The 24030-nt window shown below is 41.7% G+C and overlaps 1 protein-coding gene across 5 annotated transcripts in view; it reads right to left on the bottom strand.

The window, feature by feature from the left end:
- Positions 1-456: 456 nt before the first annotated feature.
- KLHL13 (kelch like family member 13) overlaps positions 457-24030 on the bottom strand; it is an 88280-nt gene continuing 64706 nt past the window's right edge. For all 5 annotated transcript variants that reach the window (XM_077285370.1, XM_077285369.1, XM_077285368.1 and 2 more), the window contains 2 exons: positions 8971-9084; positions 457-5525 (listed from right to left, as the gene is read on the bottom strand). In XM_077285370.1, the coding sequence (XP_077141485.1) occupies positions 5038-5525; positions 8971-9084 (602 nt within the window). In that variant the 3' untranslated portion in view covers positions 457-5037. The remainder of the gene's footprint in view (positions 5526-8970; positions 9085-24030) is intronic.

Raw genomic sequence — 24030 nt, 5'->3', positions numbered from 1 at the left:
TTTCGAGGTACTTTTATACCACTTCATACCCATATATCAGTTCTCTAATATAGCAATAAAGGGTTTTTTGAGATTTTAATAATAATAAAAAAAAAGATAAAAATAAAGGATTTTTTTCAGAAAGACAGACTGGTATTGTAGCTTAGCCTTATCTATTACAATAAAGCAGCGATGGAATACCAGACTAATTAGAAAATCACGGTGCTAGAATTTAGCATAAAGAATGGCACCTGCCCTGGTCCGGAGTCCAGTCCGGTCCTCCGCGGCACCAGGACCAAGGAAGTCTTCACTTGTACACCTGTCATCACGGGCGGCTCTGGCGTTTACTAGGTCTCCCATCACCAGAACGTTGCTGGATTAGCGAGTGGCAGAGGTGCCCAGGGTGAAACGGTGCACAGCAGTGAAGACTGGTAAACCTACCACAAAGGAAGGGACACCGCACCTGGATAGTACAAATCTTTTTTGCTCAACTCTAAAAAGATGCAAGTTTTATTCCTGGACAACACGTTTTAACAAAAAGGCAGGAGCGATGAATTTCACATTCCTTACAGATCCCGCAGGGTGTGATCTGCTCCTCAATGGTATATTATAGAGGAACAAATACTAATCTGATCTAATAACTAGTGATGAGCACAAGTTATGTTAGTCAAGTTTGGTTAGGGTGCTCCGGTTATGCACCGAGTATCGCGGGTGCTCGAGTTACTGTTAAGAGTCCCCGTGGATGCATGCTTAGAAGGGATAGCCCAGGTTTGTCAGCCACTCTTTGTGGCTGTCTAGCAGCTCCGGAATATGCAGCCGCGAGGACTTGAACAGGTCACTCGAGTACCCGCGATACTGTGCGTACCCAAGCACCCTCGTCAAACTCAAGTAATGAACAAGTACGCTCTTCACTAATAACCCCACAAATGCTATATTAGAAGAGCTGTTGCTTTTTTTTAATTAGAAAATATCATATATTTTATGCAGCACATTCAAAAGTGGAGACACCATTTAAAGAGCCAGTAGCAGCACCAGGGAATAGGAGGAATTTCATTAGCATTTGGCAACAGACAGGGAAAACAGCCTATCACTAAATATTAGCGATAAAACAAGGCTCGACCAATGTCAACAGCAAAGCGACCCCTGGTCCATACTTTGTCTCAAAACAGGAAACAAAAAAAAGTTACCGTTTGTAGATTTTAATATACTTTAGGTCACTATTTGGAACTAAGCAGGCTCGAATAGAAGCAGATGGTTTCTTCTCACAAGAGTTGACCGTTTTGGAGGCAGATCAGAGCCTTGACCCCTAGCAATTAGATGTTCTTCTATGGGGACCAATGAATAAAGTGTTTATTTCCTCTACAGCGCCTCCACAGGAGAAATGAAGAACTGAAAGGCATTAACTGAAATCAATGTTCTGTGTAATGCGCAGAATAAGGGATACTCTTTGTAGCCATAATTCACCCTGGCTAAATGATAGGAGTGTCGAGTGGAGGACCTATCTCTGATAATTCATAATTTCTAGAAGTGGATTTCCTAAAATTTGTCGAACAGCAGAAAACAAGATAAAGCAATACTCAATACCCCGCGGGTTCGTCCACAACACTCTGGTGATGCTAGACTGTGACGACGTACTATACAGGCACGTGACCACTACAGCCAATCACATACTACCACGTACTTTCTAATATCGCTCAAGTCAGCGATTGGCTGCAGCAGTCATATGGATGTACTTCCTTGCTTTAGGGAGATAAAGAAAAATCAGTGGAGACTACATTTCCTGCTATTACTCATATCATATTTTAATCCACTTTAGCAGGAGTTTATAAATTAGTTTTCTAAAGAATGCCACTTTAAAGTCAATTTCCAAACCTCACGAGAGAAAAATCAAATCAAAAAGGGTCCCTCATCCCTATTTAGCTGACAACCCATATAATTCTATGGGGACAAGAAAAGCCAGCCAGGAATTGTAAAATTTCTTGACGGCCATACAGATGTATGACTATGTAACACAAGGATGTCTCAAGAATACCAGAAAAGACGCTTGTACCAATTATGGGGGTCTTCCTTAATGTTTTGCCCTATGATCTACGAATAGGGGTTCTCTTCATGAGACAACCCCTTTAACTAGAGATTTACTTTGGCTTTTCGCTCAATATTTGTATGTGTCCGAATGGTCTATATAGAAGACCTACTGAAAAATGATTATTAGAGGCTTTGGTGTTCCACCTTCGCACCACCCTATGCAGAAGAAGGTTGTGGGGGGGGAATAAAAATCAAGTGATTCCCTTATCCCAAGGCTCAAGGGGAGTAATATTTTTAATGTGGATTGGAAGTCTTTGAAGCTATATTTTCAGACTGTCACCTGAGGGCGACTTTAATCCTCCCTCTTTAGTCATGCGGTCTATCTGGAATTGCCAATGTACAACTAAGGCTGGATTCAGATAACTGTCAGTGTCCTCAATGGTCAATAACCATGTCCCAGCTCACGCCAGCGGTTTTTCACACCAACTGATGGCAGCATGCAGCAATGATGTCCAACTTCAAGGGAAGCCTTCATCAGAAAATGGAGTATGGTTTAAATTATATTTTTCTGTTACATGTTTTCTTAACAAATCTTAGCATTTTTTTATATCGTGATCTTTATTAGAATGAAATAAAAATAAGCAAATTTCATAGTGGCCACTGGGGTTATGTTACACTTCTACTTCCAGTTCTATCAGGAAGAGTTTTCGGCAGACTCCTTTTCATCAGAGGCTCGATTACAATGACCTGCAACTCCTCTATGCCCAGTTGATAACACCTGATCCAACAATAACAATAGGTGAGATCACAGATGACCTTGTTCAAACCTTTGCACACACTCATTAGACACTTCAATACAGTCAGAGACTGATCATTGTGACTAATGTACATGTGTTGTTAACTGAAACAGGAAATAGTTTAAAAATGTCCAAGTGGCCAGTGTAAAAAATGACAGATCTCTACTTTTCCATTTTTAATGCAGATTGTGATTCAGATTAAAAAATAAAAATTGCCAAAATTTAAAAAATATATATTTAACACAAAAACCTGATTTAAAAATAGGTCATTTTCGGATGATAGCTTCCCTTTAAAGGTTTAGACAAGTGCATTTAATTAAATCTCCTGTGTCCATCTGCTATTCAAAGCTGCAATCGGAGCCAATCACATCCGTAATTTTTGCGGCCTACTTTATTTAAATGGCCAACTGAACGCATCCCAAGGCTGATGTGTAGAAGGGACGTCAGCTTGGGTTCACATATGTAATCTTTGATGAAATATTTCTTTTAGCGAAAAGGACTAGAACTATATTTTTCCTCAATCCATTCCAAACAAGGTTAATTATATAAAACAAATGGTTTAAAATAATATATGTGTTTAGCTAGCTTCAAAATCCACTAAAATATGGTTTTGCGTGATAGATTTTACCAGAATCTTGGAGAAGAAAAAAAAAAGGGAATATTAATTTTAATCATTTCCCTTTGTTCGGGCATTCGAATGTGAAAGTTTTCTAGTAGTTAAGGCTACGTTCACATTTGCGTTGTGCGCCGCTGCGTCGGCGACGCAACGCACAACGCAAACAAAAACGCAACAAAACGCACGCTAAAACGCTGCGTTTTGCGACGCATGCGTCCTTTTTCGACGAAAGTTGGACGCAAAAAAAATGCAACTTGCTGCGTTCTCTGCGCCCAACGCTTGCGGCCAAAAAAACGCATGCGTCGCAAAACGCAGCACAACGCATGACGCATGCGGCGACGCTGCAGCGCCCGATGCTGCGGCGCCGAACGCTAATGTGAACGTAGACTTATCCTGTTGTACCAACTTCAGCTTTATTTATACGTTATGTGGAGCCATACACTTACGGCAAAAAATAAGGCTTCCCTGATTTTCTCTGAAGGCATCTCATCCTACCTTTGGCACCACGGATGAAGCTCCAATTGGAACCACAGAGTTGTATAGTAAGGCTCACCTCACATTTAGTGACATTATCGTGCTGAATATAAGTCACTGTGATAAGACAGATACCACCAAAGCCTCAATCTTTGCCACAAATTGATAAACGTTGCAACTTAGGACTACCCTTAACTAAAAAAAAAAACTGTTCCACAAGGGAAAATCTAAGATAACTTAGACTTTCCTTATATTAGTGCTATAGAGGGCAATTGTATTTTAAATTGATGTACATCAAAGTCATCCATGAAAAGCCACTACTAGCCCTTTAAAAGGACACTTAAGGGGTTCTCCCCTTTCAGAAAGTTTTCATCTTACAGCTCAGTTGACAATAAAAAAAAAAAAAAGAACCACACTTTTCTCCGATGTTGCGCCGGTCTCTATTTGGCTTCAGCGATCCAGTGCAGCATACCCTACATTGTCCTGGTCTCGGTTAGGCTACAGAAGTGACATCACGACGCAAGCGCTGCAGTTAGTCACCAAGTTCAGTGGCATATGCCATCCACAGCAGCAGTGCTGCCGAGCTAAGTGATGCCATTGATGTGAGGTCACCAGTGCAGCAAACGCAAAAGTGGTGTCGAAGAGGTTGCACTAGACCTGGGGAAGGGGAAGGATAGTGCAGGTTTTTTTTTTTTTTTTATTAAACTGAGCAGATGGGCAAAAGTTTTGTGAAAGAGGACACCTCCTTAAGAACTTCAATAAATATTCAAAAAGTTTGATTGCGAAGACAATAACATTTATATAATCAGTTTAACTAGAGATAGGGCTCTGTAAAGATAAGGTAGCTTGAAATGGACCGTCCTATTAAAGCCCAGGACTTTATAAACCTCAGTATCCCATAGCCAGCATTGCATACGTACCTAATAGAACCATTTGATTATTTTTTAAACATTTGGCCATATTAAATAAACCATTTTGATATTCACGTTAAATAACCAATGCCAAATGAACAGTACAAAAAATTCTTTACAGAAGAGGATTTGCCAAATCCGGTTGGCCAAACGTATTTGATACCATCTCAAGGAAATGGTGGAAGAAAAAAAAAATCCCTCTTGATGCAGTGCAAAGATATTACAATATCTGTCTTCAAGGTGCTGAGAGAGGAGATTCCCGAGATGGTGAACCGCTGTTGTCTTCCGGTGGAAAAACTGTAAGAGTACAAGCTCTGATGCCCCCAAGGGATTCTGGTAGATCAAAAACTTTGTGCCATTCGTCTTTTTCAGGGTCGTATTTCTGGACGATTTCTACCATACATCTATTGTTCCAAGAGTATCCGCCAACCACATAAATTTTATTTTCGAAAACCGCTACCCCAACGTCACTTTGTCCCCGTAGCATTGCGGCAATTGGAGTCCACAGGTCCAAAGATGGAGAGTAATATTCACAGCTGAGGACATCGTCGTAGTCACTAGTTCCTCTGAAATGGTTTCCACCAATGACGTAAAGTTTGTCTCCGACCGTGCACATGCAGTGAAGACCTCGTACTGTAGTCATGGGCGCTTTCTGAGTCCATTTGTCGGTGTCGGGATCAAAACACATCAGTTCTTTCTGGAAGGTGTCGTGAGTGATTCCACCTGTCGAAATGATTGACAGTGTTAGTTCATATCACCACATGCCATATAATCAGTACAGATTTTTTTTTTACTATTTTGCAAAGTATGAACAGAGTCCAGATAAGAACTCGCGGTATTTCTGACTCATCCTCAGCAGCATGGTTGCCTCCCCAGTAAGCGCAGTCCATACTACACAGCCACACTGCTGTGCACCAACCCAGTGTACTCAGATCAGTACTTCTTTGCTGGTCACACTAAACCTAAGCATATCTTACACATTACTTTACATTATGGATACACGAAAACGCCAATGTTTGCTTGGTGCTGTTGCTACATTTCCGTGCAGTACAAGTGAATGGGGTCGTGGTGCGACCACAAGAAGACAGCGATAAAGCAAGTCTCAACAAAACCTGACAAGGTTCTTGCGATTTGCTTGTCGCAGTCTCAGTGCCTTTGGGGTCGCAATGCAACCCCATTTACTTGTATTGTTCCCGGATGTAGCATAGCCAATAAGCGAACCTTGGATGTGTTGCTGGCATCGTGGCCAAAGTTGTTGTGTAGCCAGAGCATAAAAGGAGTTTTCTGTGCTGTACATACATTTTTTTAAGTTGCTCAACGTGACAGAAGAATGGTGAACTCAGACGCTGTGTAATATGAAAACTGTCAGAATTACGCTGTTTTCTGTGATATTTACATACTGGCAGTGAGGTGTCAATAAGCAACTTTTCCAGATTCTCTCAATTGAGAGAAGCAGATAAGAAGCTGCTGAGCAAGTAACCACCAGTATGCAAAGTGCATACATGTAGTCACGTAATGCTCAGACAGGCAACAGCAGATTCCTAACCATGAAACACTGCACACTTGAGATCCGTCATTTGTTAAGGGTATGTGCACACGTTGCGGTTTTTACTGCGGATCCACAGTGTTTTTGACGCTGCGGATCTGCAGCAGTTTTCCATGCGGTGTACAGTACCATGTAAACCTATGGAAAACAAAAACTGCTGTGCACATGCTGTGGAAAAAGCCGTACGCTGCGGTTTATTTTCCGCAGCATGTCAATTCTTTGTGCGGAATCCGCAGCGGTTTTACACCTGCTCCATATTAAAAAACAGCAGGTGTAAAACCGCAGAATCCGCACAAAAATCGCGGAAAATCAGCAGAAAATCCGCAGGAAAAACGCAGTTTTTGCCCTGCGGATTTATCAAAATCAGTGCGGAAAAATCCGCACACCAGCCCGCAGCGTGTGCACATACCCTTATTGTGTTTTCAGATGGCTCAGGGTCTGAGAGGTGGGTCCTGTGTTTATCAGACTAGATGGGGCCCTCTTGTTCAGGGCTAACATGTAGAAAACAAACTACAGCTCTAAATAGGATTTGGAAGCTGTAACTGGAGATCAGAACCAAATACTTAAAGTGAAATGATTTAACATTATTTCAAGGTTCTAACTGTTCTCACCATAGAATACACAGCAGACCATTCCATGAGTACATGCTCCAATAATAATAAATAAAAAAAAATAAAATAATATGCATCAGTTTCGTGTTTCTTGCACAACAAATGGTGAAAAGTAGAAAAAATAATCTTGTTATGTAACTGAAATGCTTTTTTTCACCCATAATTATGTGCACAAGTATTTAATGTGCACCTAGCAACTCATTCTTTCCCTCCTCGGGTGACGATCAGCCGAGTGCATCACTGCAGCCACCAGTAACAGGATCTCATTGTTAGGAGTCTATTCCTGGCTTATTCTACCCAGTTTACAGTTCTATTTTACAGATAATTAATGCTTTCATGTAACTGATCTGCGACTGGCTTATAAATGGTCAGAACTAGAAGGAAAGGATGGGAGGAGAAAAATAAAAATGAAACGCATGCTGCGAGAGAAAGGGGGAGCTGAAACTCCTACAGACAAAAGGGAAAGTTATCCTGCTTTCAGCAAGTGTATCTCTGCATAAAGGAAGTCATTCAGTGTGTGTCTGTTTTCCAGGGATGGAACAATTAACATGAGAATATACGGCAGCGTGCACTAAATGCAGAACAGAAATCCTGTTCACGCGCTTTCAGGAAGGGAGCGCTGATCACAGGAAGGGCAGCCATCTCGCTGCGAGGCGGCCAGTGGAGCTGCAGCTGCGGTCTATTGACTTCTTCCTTGTGAAATGAATATTCTTCTTGTGATGAGCCTTTCAGCGGGACAACTTACACGGGCTTTGTAAAAAAAAAAAAAAAAAATTAAAGTGAGGCATCGACATTGTTTCAGGGGAAAAAAGGAAAGTCTTTGGATTTAATCTAATTTATCACTTTGCGCTGGAGGCTTTACCCAGAGGTTGTGAGTGAATAATAGGCTTCTGTCCAAATAATCGGCATTGTTCCTCTTTGGATTTGTAGATAAATATCTTAATGCTGCGGCTGCAATATCAGCATATTCTGATGAATGGTAGACAGTGCTGCAGTTTGTGACAGTGAGAAGGAAATATGGGGCTATTAATGCCGAGCTCCAGGTGGTTTATACCGTGCACTTCTCATATACTTAGGAGAGGCAATCAGGGCGACATTAACCTGCTCCTCCAGTGTTTCTTTAATCTATTTCCTCCTGGAAATAAACCCTGGCCTTTTTGGAGAGCAGCAATTTTGTTTTGATACAATAATTCCTTCTGATTTCTAGGAAATCTAAAGAAACCAAACTGAGTGACTGTGCAACCGTAAGGAAATATCACACCAGACAGCGTTGTGTACAGGCTATAGGCCACTGATAAGGAAGTCTTAGCAGAATGAAGCTCAGGTTCTTAAATGGGTAAAACAACGGTTCTTGTAAAAGCATCTTTCTATAACAAACTTGGCAATTTATCTCTTATTAAAAAAAAAACAAAAGACTCTCCACTCAAGAATGGAGGGATATTTATTTCTATAGTTTACGGCTTGTTGCCTAAGTTACAGATAACTTTTGCAATTATGAGCGGCGGCTGGTCTGCAAGGCACGTATAACTGTATAGCTTTGCAAGCATGGCTCTAAAACAGAGAAGTTGGCCAGATCGTTGGATTAAGCCAGATTTATTGTTTATGTATGTGCTCGGCTGATGCTGCAGAGACCAATCTCAATCTGCAAGCAGTGTGGGACAACGCACCATTCAGGCCAGCGATGCAGCCATTGCACTGGCCCAAACTGTCCTTCTTCAGGAACGCACCCACATCCTAAAAATAAAGGAAGCTGGGAGGGAGCAGAGTGGTGAGCTCCTGAAGACAGAAGGTGGGTGAAACCTTAAAGAAGGCAGATAATGTGAATAATGTCACCAGCGAAGGGTGCCCAATCCATCCACTTATACTTACTATGATCTAATTACAGATATCAGCAAAGTGCCAAACTACTGCTTCCCCCATATTGCCACAGGAGGGAGGCTGGAATCAAGCTGCTGGAATGGCTACAGTAAAGAAGAGATGGCAATAAAAAGAAAACATGTAGTCTATTTACCTGAAATGTACATGAGTCCACCGAATACAGTCCCCGCGTGGCCATAATGTGGCTCACTCATTTTTGCGACATAGTTCCATTCGTTTGTTCTGGGATTATAACATTCCACGGTAGCTAAATAAATGTAACACAAAAAAGATGACAAGTCATATTTATAGCACAAGACAAAAACATTTCTGATGTGGAAACCTATATGTAAAGTTTTAGGAAAAACTCAAAAGGCTTCACACGTTTGCCAGTTTTGATCAAATCGGAGTCGATCGATCGGAGACAAGGGCAAACAACCAGTGTCTGTTAGTGTACAGACGTGTCTGACTCTCAGATGCCCAGTCACAAGTTTTTATTATAACCGCAAAGATAAGGAGAAGTGGGAATGGCTTCTTACATCACATTACCTATGGCAGAAGATATTTAAGCTGGGGATAACAAAATAGTAAATTATGTTTTTTGTCAAATTCCTTTCAAACTGGTTCTAGCCAGCTTACTATACTTTCAGAAACAAAGGAATGTTTAACACACAGACACCTCTATATATGATACAACGCCCTGTGTTATTGCTTTTATGAATAACACTTATAAAGCTGAATACTAAAATACAAAATTATCATAGATATATAGGTAGAATTGTCTAAATAATAAAGCAAGGTATAAATATTTACCATAACATTTCTTATACCTGCTAAATACCAAAAAGCCATAAATAAAAAAATATTTTAATGGTGGGACCATTGGGACTGTATGTTGGGACTGGCTCTTTCCCAATAGATCATTTTGGAGAAAAAAAAAAGATCAGGTATGTTAACATTCAACACCCGGTCATTAGCTCAGTCTTTACAATGCAACTTTGTCAGAAGGGTTACCTCAAAATAAACTATTGACCACCTATACCCCAGCAATGGGCGGTGCTTGATGTGTAAAGTGGCAACTTGCTGCAGCTCCAGCACGATGGAAATTGAGCACCACATGGTGGCAATTGAATCCAATGATCTATCTGTGTATCTCAAGGTCATGTTGGTTCCTCTAGAGAGCGCTCTGTTCCATGTAAGAGATGGCATTCCGGAAAGGGGCAACTCATATTAAAGGGAAATGTGTCAAAAATAAACATACTCAGGTTTGATAAACAAAGATAATGTATAAAAGTCTTACAATTTTTACACTGACCAATCAGGCCTGACCATAGACTCATACTTCCCATGGCACAAATGGAAATTAGCAGCAACAGACTAGGTCTATTTTCACATGTAGCATTTTCACTGCCTTTTGTTTCCTTGCAGCAAAAACCTGCTCTCTTGACAGTAAAACGCTGCAATTAAATGACCCATTTTTAAGTGTTTTTTCGGGTGCAGGTTACATGTGTGCTTAGTCTATAGTGGACACTTAAAGTTAGCTTTATGGACCCAAAAAGGCAGAGTAAACAGCATTGCGTTTTTGCACTTCATTGCTTTTTATAGTTGGAAAAAAACCTCCGCAAAAAACAGTGAAAGGAATGGGAAAAAAAAGTGTGCATGAGATTTCTGAAATCTCAAATTTGCCAATACTGAAAAAAGATGCTTTTAATTTGCATTACAAAGCAGCCAAAAACCACAATTTCTGAACATAGCTATGTCAGACCCTAATAAATAGCATGCTCTCAATATAACAAAGGTCACTGTGCAGGGAAGGAGCAAAGGGGTAACAGCGCCTATTGGGATTGGTGGGTCCGGTGTTATCAGCTGTGCTTAGAGGTGTTATCTGTCATTGTAATCGTGTCGGTGATGATAATGACTTGTCTGAAAAGTCTTCAATATAAAACAGGAAATAGAATAGTATGAAGCTTAATGGCTAGTCTAAAAATTCCATTTTTTTTTATTTAATTTTTAAATAGTGATATGGAGAACTGAAAAAAAATAAAAAATGCTTTAAAAAATAAATGGAATAAAAAATTACTGTATTTATATAATAGTGCATTTTCTAATAGGAATTAATGTAAGGATGAGAAATTAGTTTGTATTTTATTGGACAGTTTTTATTCCTTTATCCTAGCCAAGCAGGAAAAACTTTTGGACATCAACAGAAAAGCAACACAATAACATGGCACCAGTGGGGAATCACTAAACCGGTCTGCATTATAGAAGACACTGAGGACAAGGAGCAGAATGATCAGTAAATAGGAATATGTTATTGATTAGTCACTAGGGATGAGCGGACTGGTACCTAGCCAGAACTTTACTCCAAAGTTCGGTTCAGGTACCAGAACTGTACCCAAACCCGAACCCCATTGAAAACAATGCGGACACGAACTTTTGATCTGGAAAATATTCTCTCTCTCCTCCTGACCTTCCCCTGGAACTGTGAACATTGCAATGGACTTCAGAGAGAAGTGTGTGTTTGGCGATTAGCACCGGTACGAACCCCAAACTTATAAATTCGGGTTCGCTCATCTCTGTTAGTCACCAATATAACAATGCTATTATATACTTGTCATAGCGCCCCCAGGTGGTTTTCCTCCTCTCAGAATGTCCAACGTCGATGAGAAGAAGCTGCCCACCACTTTCAGAGAAAAGTGATCTAAGTGCTGAGACATCGCGGGACCCATAATGAAATATCTAGATAAAAGATGAATCCAGGCATAATTTGCACCATATTTATGTGGTTTCTGCTTATCCACTGATAAGAAAATGAGGGTGGCTTCTTTGGAAAGGGGCATGAACAAATATGCAACAATGTGTGCCAAATATGCACCACAATTTTAAAGGACATGACTTTTGACATACATAACTAACACAATGTAAGGCTACTTTCACATTAGCGTCGTGCACTGCCTGTCGCAATGCGACGTTGCGGCGCACCGACGCATACTGTGGAAGCGCCGCACAACGGGGGCAGGGGATGCTGTTTTTCAACGCATCCGCTGCCCCATTGTGAGGTGCGGGGAGGAGGGGGCGGAGTTCCGGCCGCGCATGCGCGGTCGGAAATGCTGGACACTCCGCACCAAAAAACGTTACATGCAACGTTTTTGGTGGCGACGGTCTGACGCAACCGTCGCACGATGGTTGCGACGTGTGGCAATGCGTCGCTAATGCAAGTCAATGGAGAAAAAACGCATCCTGCAAGCACTTTTGCAGGATGCGTTTTTTCTACAAAACGACGCATAGCGACGTGCAGTGCACGACGCTAGAGTGAAAGTAGCCTAAGCAAAGTAATAGGTGTGTAAACCAAATAAACAGTACAAAGATGGCATAATTGTATCTAGAATGAACCACAGTGATAAATTTGGAGCTTTTTAATAGATCTGCCTTTTTTTTTTTAAATTATTATAAACTCTAAATATTTTGTCATGTAACAGAAAATGTTATGAGAAAGAGGATTCTGCAATAAAGCAACTTAACAAAAGGAGCAAACTGGAGGCAGCAGAGAAGGCCGCACGCTGTGCCAGCTCATACACATAGCAGTTGTGTCTACCACTGTGCTTCATTTTGGCACCCACAACTTGTTCCGACTCGATTAAGCAAAGTGCTGTATGAATAAAAAAAATATTGCTTAAAAAGATACAAATATGATTTCAGAATTTGCCATCGAGAGGTTTTCAGTACTATGTATGCCGACAAGAGAAAGGCAGCCATACACACTAATGAAAATTGACATTTCAATCAAAATGTTAATTTATTGGTTAACAAACAATGAATGGCCTAATGATTAAAGGGGTTGGCCACTAGTGGGGACTAACAGCCATAGATAAGCAATTTGATTCAGTGTGGCTTAATTACAACACATTCTGCATAGATGAGTGGCCAAAATTCCTCCAGAGCGTTGTAAAAGACTTATAGCCAGTTATCGCAAACATTTGATTGCAGTTGTTGCTGCTAAGGGTGGCCCAACCAGTTATTCGGTTTAGGGGGCAATACCTTTTCACACAGGGCCCTGTAGGTTTGGATTTCTTTTTCCCTCAATAATGAAGACCTTCATTTATAAACTGCATTTTGTGATTACTTGTGTTTTCTTTGTATAATATTTAAATGTGTTTGGTGATCTGAAACATTTAAGTGTGACAAATGTGTAAAAGAAAAGGAAATCAGAAATGGGGCAAAAATATTTTCATATAGACAACATACAGTACACTATATACAATCAATGTAAAAGTAAATGGACGATTTTGGCCATCTTAGCTGATCATGTTTTAAAAATTATCCTATGGTCGACGTCAGACTAGTCTGCCACAGATCTGTCTGGTTAGAAATTGAGTTGGCCAAAATTACAAGTAGACGTCATGATTGGAAAATTACTTGCCCTGAACCGACAATTCAGTGTCTCATGTTAGTGCAGGTGGAATCGTTCATACAAGCGAATGACCACATTCTTAGCTTTAATGCTTAGATATTTCATCCTTTCAATATAATAAAAAAATGTCCTTGAGGGCATACAGATAAGAGGAGCAAATTATATAATCTGTCATTCTAGACCCATGACAGGCTGTATAATAAGAATGATTGCATTATTATAATGACATTTTGTATAGGTTGCATGCAGTGTGGAAAGTGCTCCTTTATATTACACACATCTTGCCAATCTGCATTGAAATGTGATTGCAATGGTGGCATGTAAATGTTTTTTTTTATCTGTATTGCAATGCACATATGCAGCAATTCATGCAGAAAAAACTGGTACTATGTAAATGATTTTGAATCCGAATTCACCTACTATACAAAGAACATGTTTATTGTAATTTGAAGAAATTCAGAAAAATGTGGGGAAAAAGTTATGGTAACATATACATGGGAGGAATGGAGCCCCAGGGATACGTTTGACATACACACAAACATATTGTTCCAATGTTATGTCAACATGGGCCACTTTCTGTTTTGTAGAGATGTAGAGATGACTTTTCAGGAATCATCTCAGCATCATCACTGATAGGATTACAATAAAAGGCATCGCCCCATACACATCCCTGAAAATGGATAATGAGCACAATTTTGCTCTTCCCCCTTCTCTGCACAGTGACCCCTGCACAGGCTGTGGAGCATGCCTACAGCACTGGTGATCGATCAGGTCATAATCTGACTGAGGTATCTTATGTCCATGTGGTTGTTGTAAAGCAATAGCTGAACCAACACGGTTTACGTGTCTACATAATGTATACTACCGTAACCACATGAGTAGTAAGTATATCGATAGGAGTGGCAATGCGCTCATTTACATTCACTTAGACACAAATACAACAATCTCAGCCAGACAAATGAATATGACGAATGGAGCCCTGTTGGCTCCGCAGTGTCAGGCTAAATGTATGATACATGGAGACTTGATAGAATACATCTCAACAAGTGACATGGCAATAAAGAAATCCCCAAGAAATAAAGTGGCTTTGAAAGACCTCACAAGCTATAAAGAAACTCCACATTTTATGAGCTTGATTTAGAAGGCTGCTAGCAAATCTGTCTGGTATTCCGTTTACTGACCTATGGGGCTTAGTTTTATTATCAGATCCGCAGGCTCTAGAGAGCAACAGTCTTCAAGAGTCCTGGAGAACCACTTAAAATAGAACTAGTCAAAAAAAAATAAAAAAATGACTTAAGGGGAAACATAGTTCACAAAGGATCTGATTATATTGGCCTATAAAAGGTTAGAAAAAATAATCAAATTGTAAAAGCAAAATTAAAAAAAAAAGCAGAGAAACCAGTAAAATGTTCTTCAATAGTGTTGAGCGATACCGTCCGATACTTGAAAGTATCGGTATCGGAAAGTATCGGCCGATACCGGCAAAGTATCGGATCCAATCCGATACCCGATACCAATACAAGTCAATGGGACTCATGTATCGGACGGTATTCCTGATGGTTCCCAGGGTCTGAAGGAGAGGAAACTCTCCTTCAGGCCCTGGGAACCATATTAATGTGTAAAAGAAAGAATTAAAATAAAAAATATTGCTATACTCACCTCTCCGACGCAGCCTGCACCTTACCGAGGGAAGCGGCAGCGTTCTTTGTTTAAAATTCGCGCTTTTCTTTCCTTTACTGAAGTCCCGGCTTGTGATTGGTCGCGTGCCGACCATGTGGCCGGGACGCAACCAATCACAGCAAGCCGTGACGTAATTTCAGGTCCTTCAGGATTTTAAAATTACGTTCCGGCGTTGTGATTGGTTGCGTCGCAGTCACATGGGCAACGCAACCAATCACAGCAAGCCGTGACGTAATTTCAGGTCCTTAAGGATTTTAAAATTACGTCCCGGCTTTGTGATTGGTTGCGTCGCAGTCACATGGGAGACGCAACCAATCACAAGCCGTGACGTCACGGGAGGCTGGACACGCGCGCATTTTAAAATTTTAAAATGCGCGCGTGTCCAGCCTCCCGGCTTGTGATTGGTTGACCGCGACGCAACCAATCACAAGCCGGGACGTCACGGGAGGCTGGACACGCGCCCATTTTAAAATGCGCGCGTGTCCAGCCTCCCGTGACGTCACGGCTTGTGATTGGTTGCGTCTCCCATGTGACTGCGACGCAACCAATCACAAAGCCGGGACGTAATTTTAAAATCCTTAAGGACCTGAAATTACGTCACGGCTTGCTGTGATTGGTTGCGTTGCCCATGTGACTGCGACGCAACCAATCACAACGCCGGAACGTAATTTTAAAATCCTGAAGGACCTGAAATTACGTCACGGCTTGCTGTGATTGGTTGCGTCCCGGCCACATGGTCGGCACACGACCAATCACAAGCCGGGACTTCAGTAAAGGAAAGAAAAGCGCAAATTTTAAACAAAGAACGCTGCCGCTTCCCTCGGTAAGGTGCAGGCTGCGTCGGAGAGGTGAGTATAGCAATATTTTTTATTTTAATTCTTTCTTTTACACATTTTTACATTAATGTTGTTTCGATACCGATACCCGATACCACAAAAATATCGGATCTCGGTATCGGAATTCCGATACAGCAAGTATCGGCCGATACCCGATACTTGCAGTATCGGAATGCTCAACACTATTCTTCAATTAACTAATTATCCAGGAAAATCTCTGGTGAATGGCAATTGACGATGAATTTAGTGAATGTGCTGATTTCGGCCTCCAATGTACCTTAACAGGCACTGATAGTCTATGTATCCTACATGTTCTCGGCACCATGTGCCCAATTTACACATGCTGCTAGCAATCATCTTTTTTTTGCAAAAAGATCTGATGACTTGATGAACGAGTGTTTTGCTCATTCTTCGGGTGATCGCCGGCGCATTTACATGGACAGTTAATTGGGAACGGCGATTATCTACTTGTATAAATGCATCACAAGGCTAATGCCCCCCATATGCAGACCAACGATGGCCGAACCGAACCCATCAAAGTTCTTGGGTCCTTTCGAGAGTTTCGGGGAGTTGATTGTTAAGGATCCAACATGTCTGATTTCAGACTGCCAATCCTTTTGTTCTATCTGGGATAAGTCACCGCCAAACAAGTCTGGCAGTGACGTAGAGAATACAGGAGCGCTCGGCCGTGTGGGGAAGCCAGGCGACTTCTTTCTAAGGTGTATGGGGGGGTCCCCAAGTTCAGACTAGCTCCTATATTATAGGACCAGTCAAGTCTGTAACTTGTGGCAGTGACTGGTTCTGTGTGCAGATCAGTGTGTTATTTCGTATGTTGTGCGGCTGTAGGAGTGACCTGCTCTTAGCATGCACGATTCTGGTTATATAACAATTGTGATTTTTTTCCCAAAATACTCTAGAGTTATGTATAGAAAATCATACACTAGCACATAAAATACAATTGGTCGGGAAAAGGAAGCAGCCGCATTACTGCCGCCTGGAACCAGCCATTCACAAAGTTAATAAAAGGGACATTATAGGCTATTAAGCTGGACACGGATAGGCAACCATTACAGTGGTCGAAAGGGATCATTTCAAAAATGTCAAAGTGTCAAAATTTTGGCGGTTCGGTAACATCTTGGCCAGATTATGAAGCCAATAATCATTCTCTAATGATGATTAATAATAATGTAATAATATTTATATAGCACCAACATACTCGGCAGCACTTTACAATTAAGCAGGGACATGTACAGGCAATAAGACAATACCAAGTAACACACAGCTCACCAGATACAGGAGGAGTGAGGGTCCTGCGGCTCGCAAGCTACAATCTACAAAGAAATAGGGGGGACACGATCGGTAGAACGTGCTCATTATGTACGGTCCAGCCATAAGGATTTTCTTTTATAACTTCAAGATCCGGTCATCAGCTGGTATGTGCATAGACGATGTGGAGACAGGTGAATAGGAGGGAACAGATTATGATTAACATTTACAAGGGAACAGGGGAGAGTTAGGTTCATGAGTCGAGGTAATAGGCTTGTCTAAAGAGATGTGTATTTAATGCACACTTAAACATTGATTTTCGGTATTGGCCAGACCGTTTGGGGTAGTGCATTCCAGGAAACTGGCGCAGCACAAGAGAATTCTTGGAAACGGAGCTGCAAAGATCAGACTATGGAGGAAGTTGGTCTTGGCTCAGTTGCAGAAGGGAGGGCATGGGTAGTGTGATAAGATAGAAATGAGAGCTGAGGTGTAGGGTGGTGTAGAACTGTGGAGAGTTTTGTGGGTGAGAGATAAGTTTCTATTGTATTCTGTAGTGAATGGGTAACCAGTGCAATGACTGGCACAAGGTGGAGGCATGGGTAAAGAGGTTGGACAGAAATACGACCCTGGCAGCCGCATTCAGGATGGACTCGAGACGAGAAAGTTTAGTTAGAGGGAGACTGATCAGTGAAGAGAGTTGCAGCAGTCCAGACGAGAATGAATAAGAGTGTCAGTAAGAGTTTTTGCAGTTACCAAAAAAGAGAAAAGGTCGGATTCTGAGGATGTTTTTAAGATGCAGGTAACATGAGCGAGTGACTGGATATAGAGAATAAAGGAATGTCCTGTGCAAATATGAGCCCAAGACTGCGAGTTTGCCGGTTAGGTTATGATTATGGTTCAATCAAACTGACTACCTGGTTAAAGAAATAAAGAGCCTAAGTCTATAAAGAAATTATAAATCATGTAAAGATTATTCTAAAAGTATTTCACAGTGCATTTGTCTCATCCTCTCTTATCCACTACATGTAAAAAAAAAAGTTCTATTTGTCCACTAGGGGCGCTGTGGTAGTATGTAGCTATTATTCAGGTCAGAATGCGGGGTTCACATCTGCGTTATCGTTACAGTGTCTCTGTTCTGTCATCGGGACAGAAAACCAAAAGTGTCAGATCAGCGATATTACAGACACCAACGATACCCAGCAAACACCATTTTGTTACACTGGGGAATGTCAGGTTCTGTAATGACATCTATCACTTTACAGGGAAAAAAATAACACTGCATAATACACTTTTTCCACCACTGCGACAGCCTCTAAAGCAGATGTGCCTAGCCTAAAGCTGCAGGAGAAATTACAGCGCCGCTGACTTCACATAACGAGAGTGTCATTTTAGGCAGATTGTTTAATGCAGGTCTGGACAAATCCTAGTCATGATCTACAAAATGTGCCTGAGATTAAAAGTGTATTCCTATCCCAATATGTAGTAGGAGTAATACAAATATTATCGCGTACCTCCAATTAGAAATATAGTACAGTTCTTCTGATTCGCCATATTGTTAATCCAGTGTGCAGGGCATTGTAGCAGCTTAGGTAGCCATGGTTATAAACACTAACAGCTGTCACTATATATGTGTATGTAACCATGGATACCTAGGCTACTGTGGCTACAAACCGGAAATAGCCTTGTCGTTGGTTGCTGGGCATGCATGATCTGGACAATTTATGTGCCAAGTATCTCCATTTTTTCTTATGATCTAGAGCAGTATTGCTATTCATATTTCATGTTTCCATGCTTTAGCACTACAGAGTGCAACTTTTATTTTTTGTTATATACAGTGGGGCAAAAAAGTATTTAGTCAGTCAGCAATAGTGCAAGTTCCACCACTTAAAAAGATGAGAGGCGTCTGTAATTTACATCATAGGTAGACCTCAACTATGGGAGACAAACTGAGAAACAAAAATCCAGAAAATCACATTGTCTGTTTTTTTATCATTTTATTTGCATATTATGGTGGAAAATAAGTATTTGGTCAGAAACAAACAATCAAGATTTCTGGCTCTCACAGACCTGTAACTTCTTCTTTAAGAGTCTCCTCTTTCCTCCACTCATTACCTGTAGTAATGGCACCTGTTTAAACTTGTTATCAGTATAAAAAGACACCTGTGCACACCCTCAAACAGTCTGACTCCAAACTCCACTATGGTGAAGACCAAAGAGCTTTCAAAGGACACCAGAAACAAAATTGTAGCCCTGCACCAGGCTGGGAAGACTGAATCTGCAATAGCCAACCAGCTTGGAGTGAAGAAATCAACAGTGGGAGCAATAATTAGAAAATAGAAGACATACAAGACCACTGATAATCTCCCTCGATCTGGGGCTCCATGCAAAATCCCACCCCGTGGGGTCAGAATGATCACAAGAACGGTGATCAAAAATCCCAGAACCACGCGGGGGGACCTAGTGAATGAACTGCAGAAAGTTGGGACCAATGTAACAAGGCCTACCATAAGTAACACTACGCCACCATGGACTCAGATCCTGCAGTGCCAGACGTGTCCCACTGCTTAAGCCAGTACATGTCCGGGCCCGTCTGAAGTTTGCTAGAGAGCATTTGGATGATCCAGAGGAGTTTGGGGAGAATGTCCTATGGTCTGATGAAACCAAACTGGAACTGTTTGGTAGAAACACAACTTGTCGTGTTTGGAGGAAAAAGAATACTGAGTTGCATCCATCCAACACCATACCTACTGTAAAGCATGGTGGTGGAAACATCATGCTTTGGGGCTGTTTCTCTGCAAAGGGGCCAGGACGACTGATCCGGGTACATGAAAGAATGAATGGGGCCATGTATCGTGAGATTTTGAGTGCAAACCTCCTTCCATCAGCAAGGGCATTGAAGATGAAACGTGGCTGGGTCTTTCAACATGACAATGATCCAAAGCACACCGCCAGGGCAACGAAGGAGTGGCTTCATAAGAAGCATTTCAAGGTCCTGGAGTGGCCTAGCCAGTCTCCAGATCTCAACCCTATAGAAAACCTTTGGAGGGAGTTGAAAGTCCGTGTTGCCAAGCGAAAAGCCAAAAACATCACTGCTCTAGAGGAGATCTGCATGGAGGAATGGGCCAACATACCAACAACAGTGTGTGGCAACCTTGTGAAGACTTACAGAAAGCGTTTGACCTCTGTCATTGCCAACAAAGGATATATTACAAAGTATTGAGATGAAATTTTGTTTCTGACCAAATACTTATTTTCCACCAGAATATGCAAATAAAATGATAAAAAAAACAGACAATGTGATTTTCTGGATTTTTTTTTCTCAGTTTGTCTCCCATAGTTGAGGTCTACCTATGATGTAAATTACAGATGCCTCTCATCTTTTTAAGTGGTGGAACTTGCACTATTGCTGACTGACTAAATATTTTTTTGCCCCACTGTATAGAGATAGCTACTCTTGGTTCGCACCTGTTCACACCAGTTTTCTGATTTGGAAGTGCCAGTCAGTCTTTTGTTATTTACACTGTACATTGTCCGAAAGCTGCTAATAATTGGGGGATGGGTTTACACAAATTAGCCTGACTGGTTTGCACAAGACACCTAGTCCTCTAATTATAATTTCCTGCTGATAAGACACTTATTATATTGAAACTACAGCAAGCTGCTGAGCACGTGTCTTCTTCCTAGAATCGGGCTCTGTGCCCCTACATAATACCGCTCTCAGATTAAGTAGCAAAAACCTGCTGACAGACTGCCCTTTAAAGGGTTACTCCCAACATATAAAGTCATCACGAACGCGGTACTCCACTATCTCCAGCACTTCCCTAAAGAATGAATGAAGACGTGGCGGTTATATGATGCCACTGGGCATTTCAAAGAACCATTTTCGAGATCAGTGGAGGGGAGGTTCCTACCGATCTGCAAGTTATCACTGATCCTGTGGATAGCTGATAACTTTACATCTTGGAGAAACCCTTTAAAAAAAAAATTAAAAAAAATACTAGCTGTTTCTCCAGAAGGAGAATTAATAGCTTTTTGTAAAGCATTATATTGGAAAATGTCCTTCTCAGTATTGTGTATGGGGTAGCAGTCTACCTCCATTCAGAGATTGTTGGAAACAAGCCGAGAGCTGCTCACAGCTATCTCCAGAATAGGCCATCGATATTTAAGCCCCGTTCACAAGACCTAGTCGTCTGTGCTATGTGATCTTACACACCTCTTATTCTCTGTAACTACTGATAAATGCAGGAAGTGTGCCATTACTTGCCATATCTCTGACCTCACTAGCCCACAGGGAATGAGCCGCGGGTTGTTTATGGGGCCCAGCGATCAAACGTTTCACTAACTACAGTCCCAGACATCTCCAATGGCAAACGACATTGAATATTTTAGGAGAACTCCGTGTACCCATGAATAGTAATGAAAACCCCTGGGTGTGTGAAAACGACAAACTGTAATACATTATTTGCCAGGAGATTTTTTTTTTTCCTAAATCATTTCAGAACAGGACGTTGCTTTTTGCTTTTGAAGCCTTTTTTTTATTCTAGCTTTGTTATAGCTGCAGGGGATAATGAAGAATGAAGCAATGTGCTCGCTCCGACAACGGCCCGTAAATCAATAAGCAGGTGCGCACCGAGCACTACACCCCCCAGCCGCAATCTGCCGACTTCTCAGGTGCTACAACTTCAAAGAAGTCATCGAAAGACAAGTTTCATGGCCGGCTATTAATGGCTTTTATTGGAAGAAGACCCATATTGACGATATATAATCTCCAGCCCTGAAAATAATAATGTTATGCATCTCTCTATGTCCTTTTGATAGTTTACATTGGTTGGTAATCCCATATCTACTGTGCTGTTGATCATATGAAATTACCCAAACTATGTCCCTATATATGCTGACATTAGAGGTGGGGTCAAGCCGGGCCTTATGGCTACAAAGTATGCCCGTACTAAGCATAAAAGTAATGGACGCATGGAGAACTCTTTCAGCTCCATGTATCGGAGCCTTGGACACCGTGTACTGTAAGGAATCAACATGTGGGGGTACGATAAGGCCCCAAACACTTCTGTGTTTCTGTGCCAGTAGGAAGGAAACATGGCATCAACCTACGGTACCTAAATATACACAAACATCTATGGACGCATTGTACAGGATGTGAGTAACAAATCAAATGTCACTTTTCCGGTTACAGCAAACTGATGACATAACGGCGTGAACAAACCTATACTTTCATGAAGTGGAATGTAAGTAACGCATGAAAAAGTATGACTGATCCGAATCCGGCCTTGGAGTAATATATTCAAGTGTGACATCCATGTACAATAACCTCTATTAACCCATATGAATAGTGAATGGATCAGAACGATATGTGACAGATTGGATGGCCACGATTTATCTCGATTTGTTGGTAATTCCCACTGAGACTGTGGTTAGCCCCTATTATGTTCTTCAATAATGTGCAAGATTCAATGAGCTGAAATTGTCGCTTAAAATCATCTTGAAGTATGAATTCCCATGGGTGACCACTTTATGGCCAAAATCCCAAATGTACAACTTAACATTATCTCAACAGCACAACAAAATCAATTGTGTGTGTTCGGCGATTTAACCACCAATCTAAATTTTGGTGTCTGCCAAATTGACAACTGCAAACATTCCAAAACAATTTTACCAAAATTTACCAAGATTTTATATCCCCATGTAAACTAAATATAAACACAAAACGATACCCTGAAGCATAATATACAGGATCTGAATGGCAGTGCCTTCCCCAAGACCCCCGCACAGAGGTGGCTGCCCCGGGATCCCAGCATAACACACTGCATGGCCCGAGGCAGAACACGACACTGCCAGCCCCCAATACCCTGCATAACACTGCCCACCCCGAGACCCAGCACAACACGGCTCTCCCCGAGACCACTCTCTCAGAGGCAGAAATGTAACCTAAATATGAACACAAAATGAGAACCTGAAGCATAGGATACAGGAATTGCATGGCAGTGTCTGTCTCAAGTTCCCTGAACACTGGTGCCTGCCCAGAAGCCACCACAGAGCAGTGCCTGCCCCAAGACCCCACACAACACTGCCCGCCCCGAGACCACTACCAGTATCACAGTCACAGCAAATGTAACCTAAATGTGAACACAAAACGATAACCTGAAGCACAGAATATAGGATCTGTATGGCAAAACGCTTCCCGCCCCAAGAGCCCAGATAACATTTCACACCCCACGACCACTATCCGTCACAGCACAGGAATCCATCAAATAGTGTTCTAGTCACAGAATCTCAAGACCACGGACAATCGTAACCTGGGGCTGCTTCTGCTTCTCTTTGGTGAAAGAATGTGACCACTATGACTTATGTAATGAATGGCGGCAGAAGAAGAGCAGTCGGTGCAGTTACTCTCAATGTCTCTTAACAGCACCGGCATAGCAAGCCTCCCCATTCTCATAAAGCTGTAGCCACTCGATGATCCACCGAGTGGCAGCCATGTTCTCAAATCTGTCACCACCAGCACACTGCTCTGGGCTACCACCCATCAGCTAAGACATTATAAAAATACTCAGACTTCAAAAGGAGTTTAACTGGCTGTCAGGACCTAATTAGAGATGGGAGGACGCGAACAGTAAAGTTTGGTGTCCGTACCGAATACCTACTGCTCGGGCATGGATACTGAACACAAGCTTCACCAGGAAGTCCATGTTACTGTTCGGGTTCGGCCCCCCGGGCACCAGGTGTTTCTCGCACAGTCATGTGCATGACAGCACAGCAAATACTGCCTCTTAATAGGCGATAAAATCATTACCGACAGTCAGAGAGCTGCAGTTTCCACAAGATCAAATAACAGCATGAGCGCACAGCTGTGATTGGAGGTAAAAAGTTTACCTCCGGTCACTGACGTCGGCTGATGGGAATACTGCTCCAATCAGCCTATACCTGCTGCCTCTAATAACCGCAACATCAGCCGACGCCTGAACACTAAATAAACAATTAAAAAAACATTTTTGACAACCAGTCA

The sequence above is a fragment of the Ranitomeya variabilis genome, chromosome 2, assembly GCF_051348905.1.
Source record: "Ranitomeya variabilis isolate aRanVar5 chromosome 2, aRanVar5.hap1, whole genome shotgun sequence".
Classification (NCBI taxonomy): domain Eukaryota; kingdom Metazoa; phylum Chordata; class Amphibia; order Anura; family Dendrobatidae; genus Ranitomeya; species Ranitomeya variabilis.
Note: the sequence above shows the minus strand (reverse complement) of the source record. Positions and strands in the feature narration are given on the sequence as shown.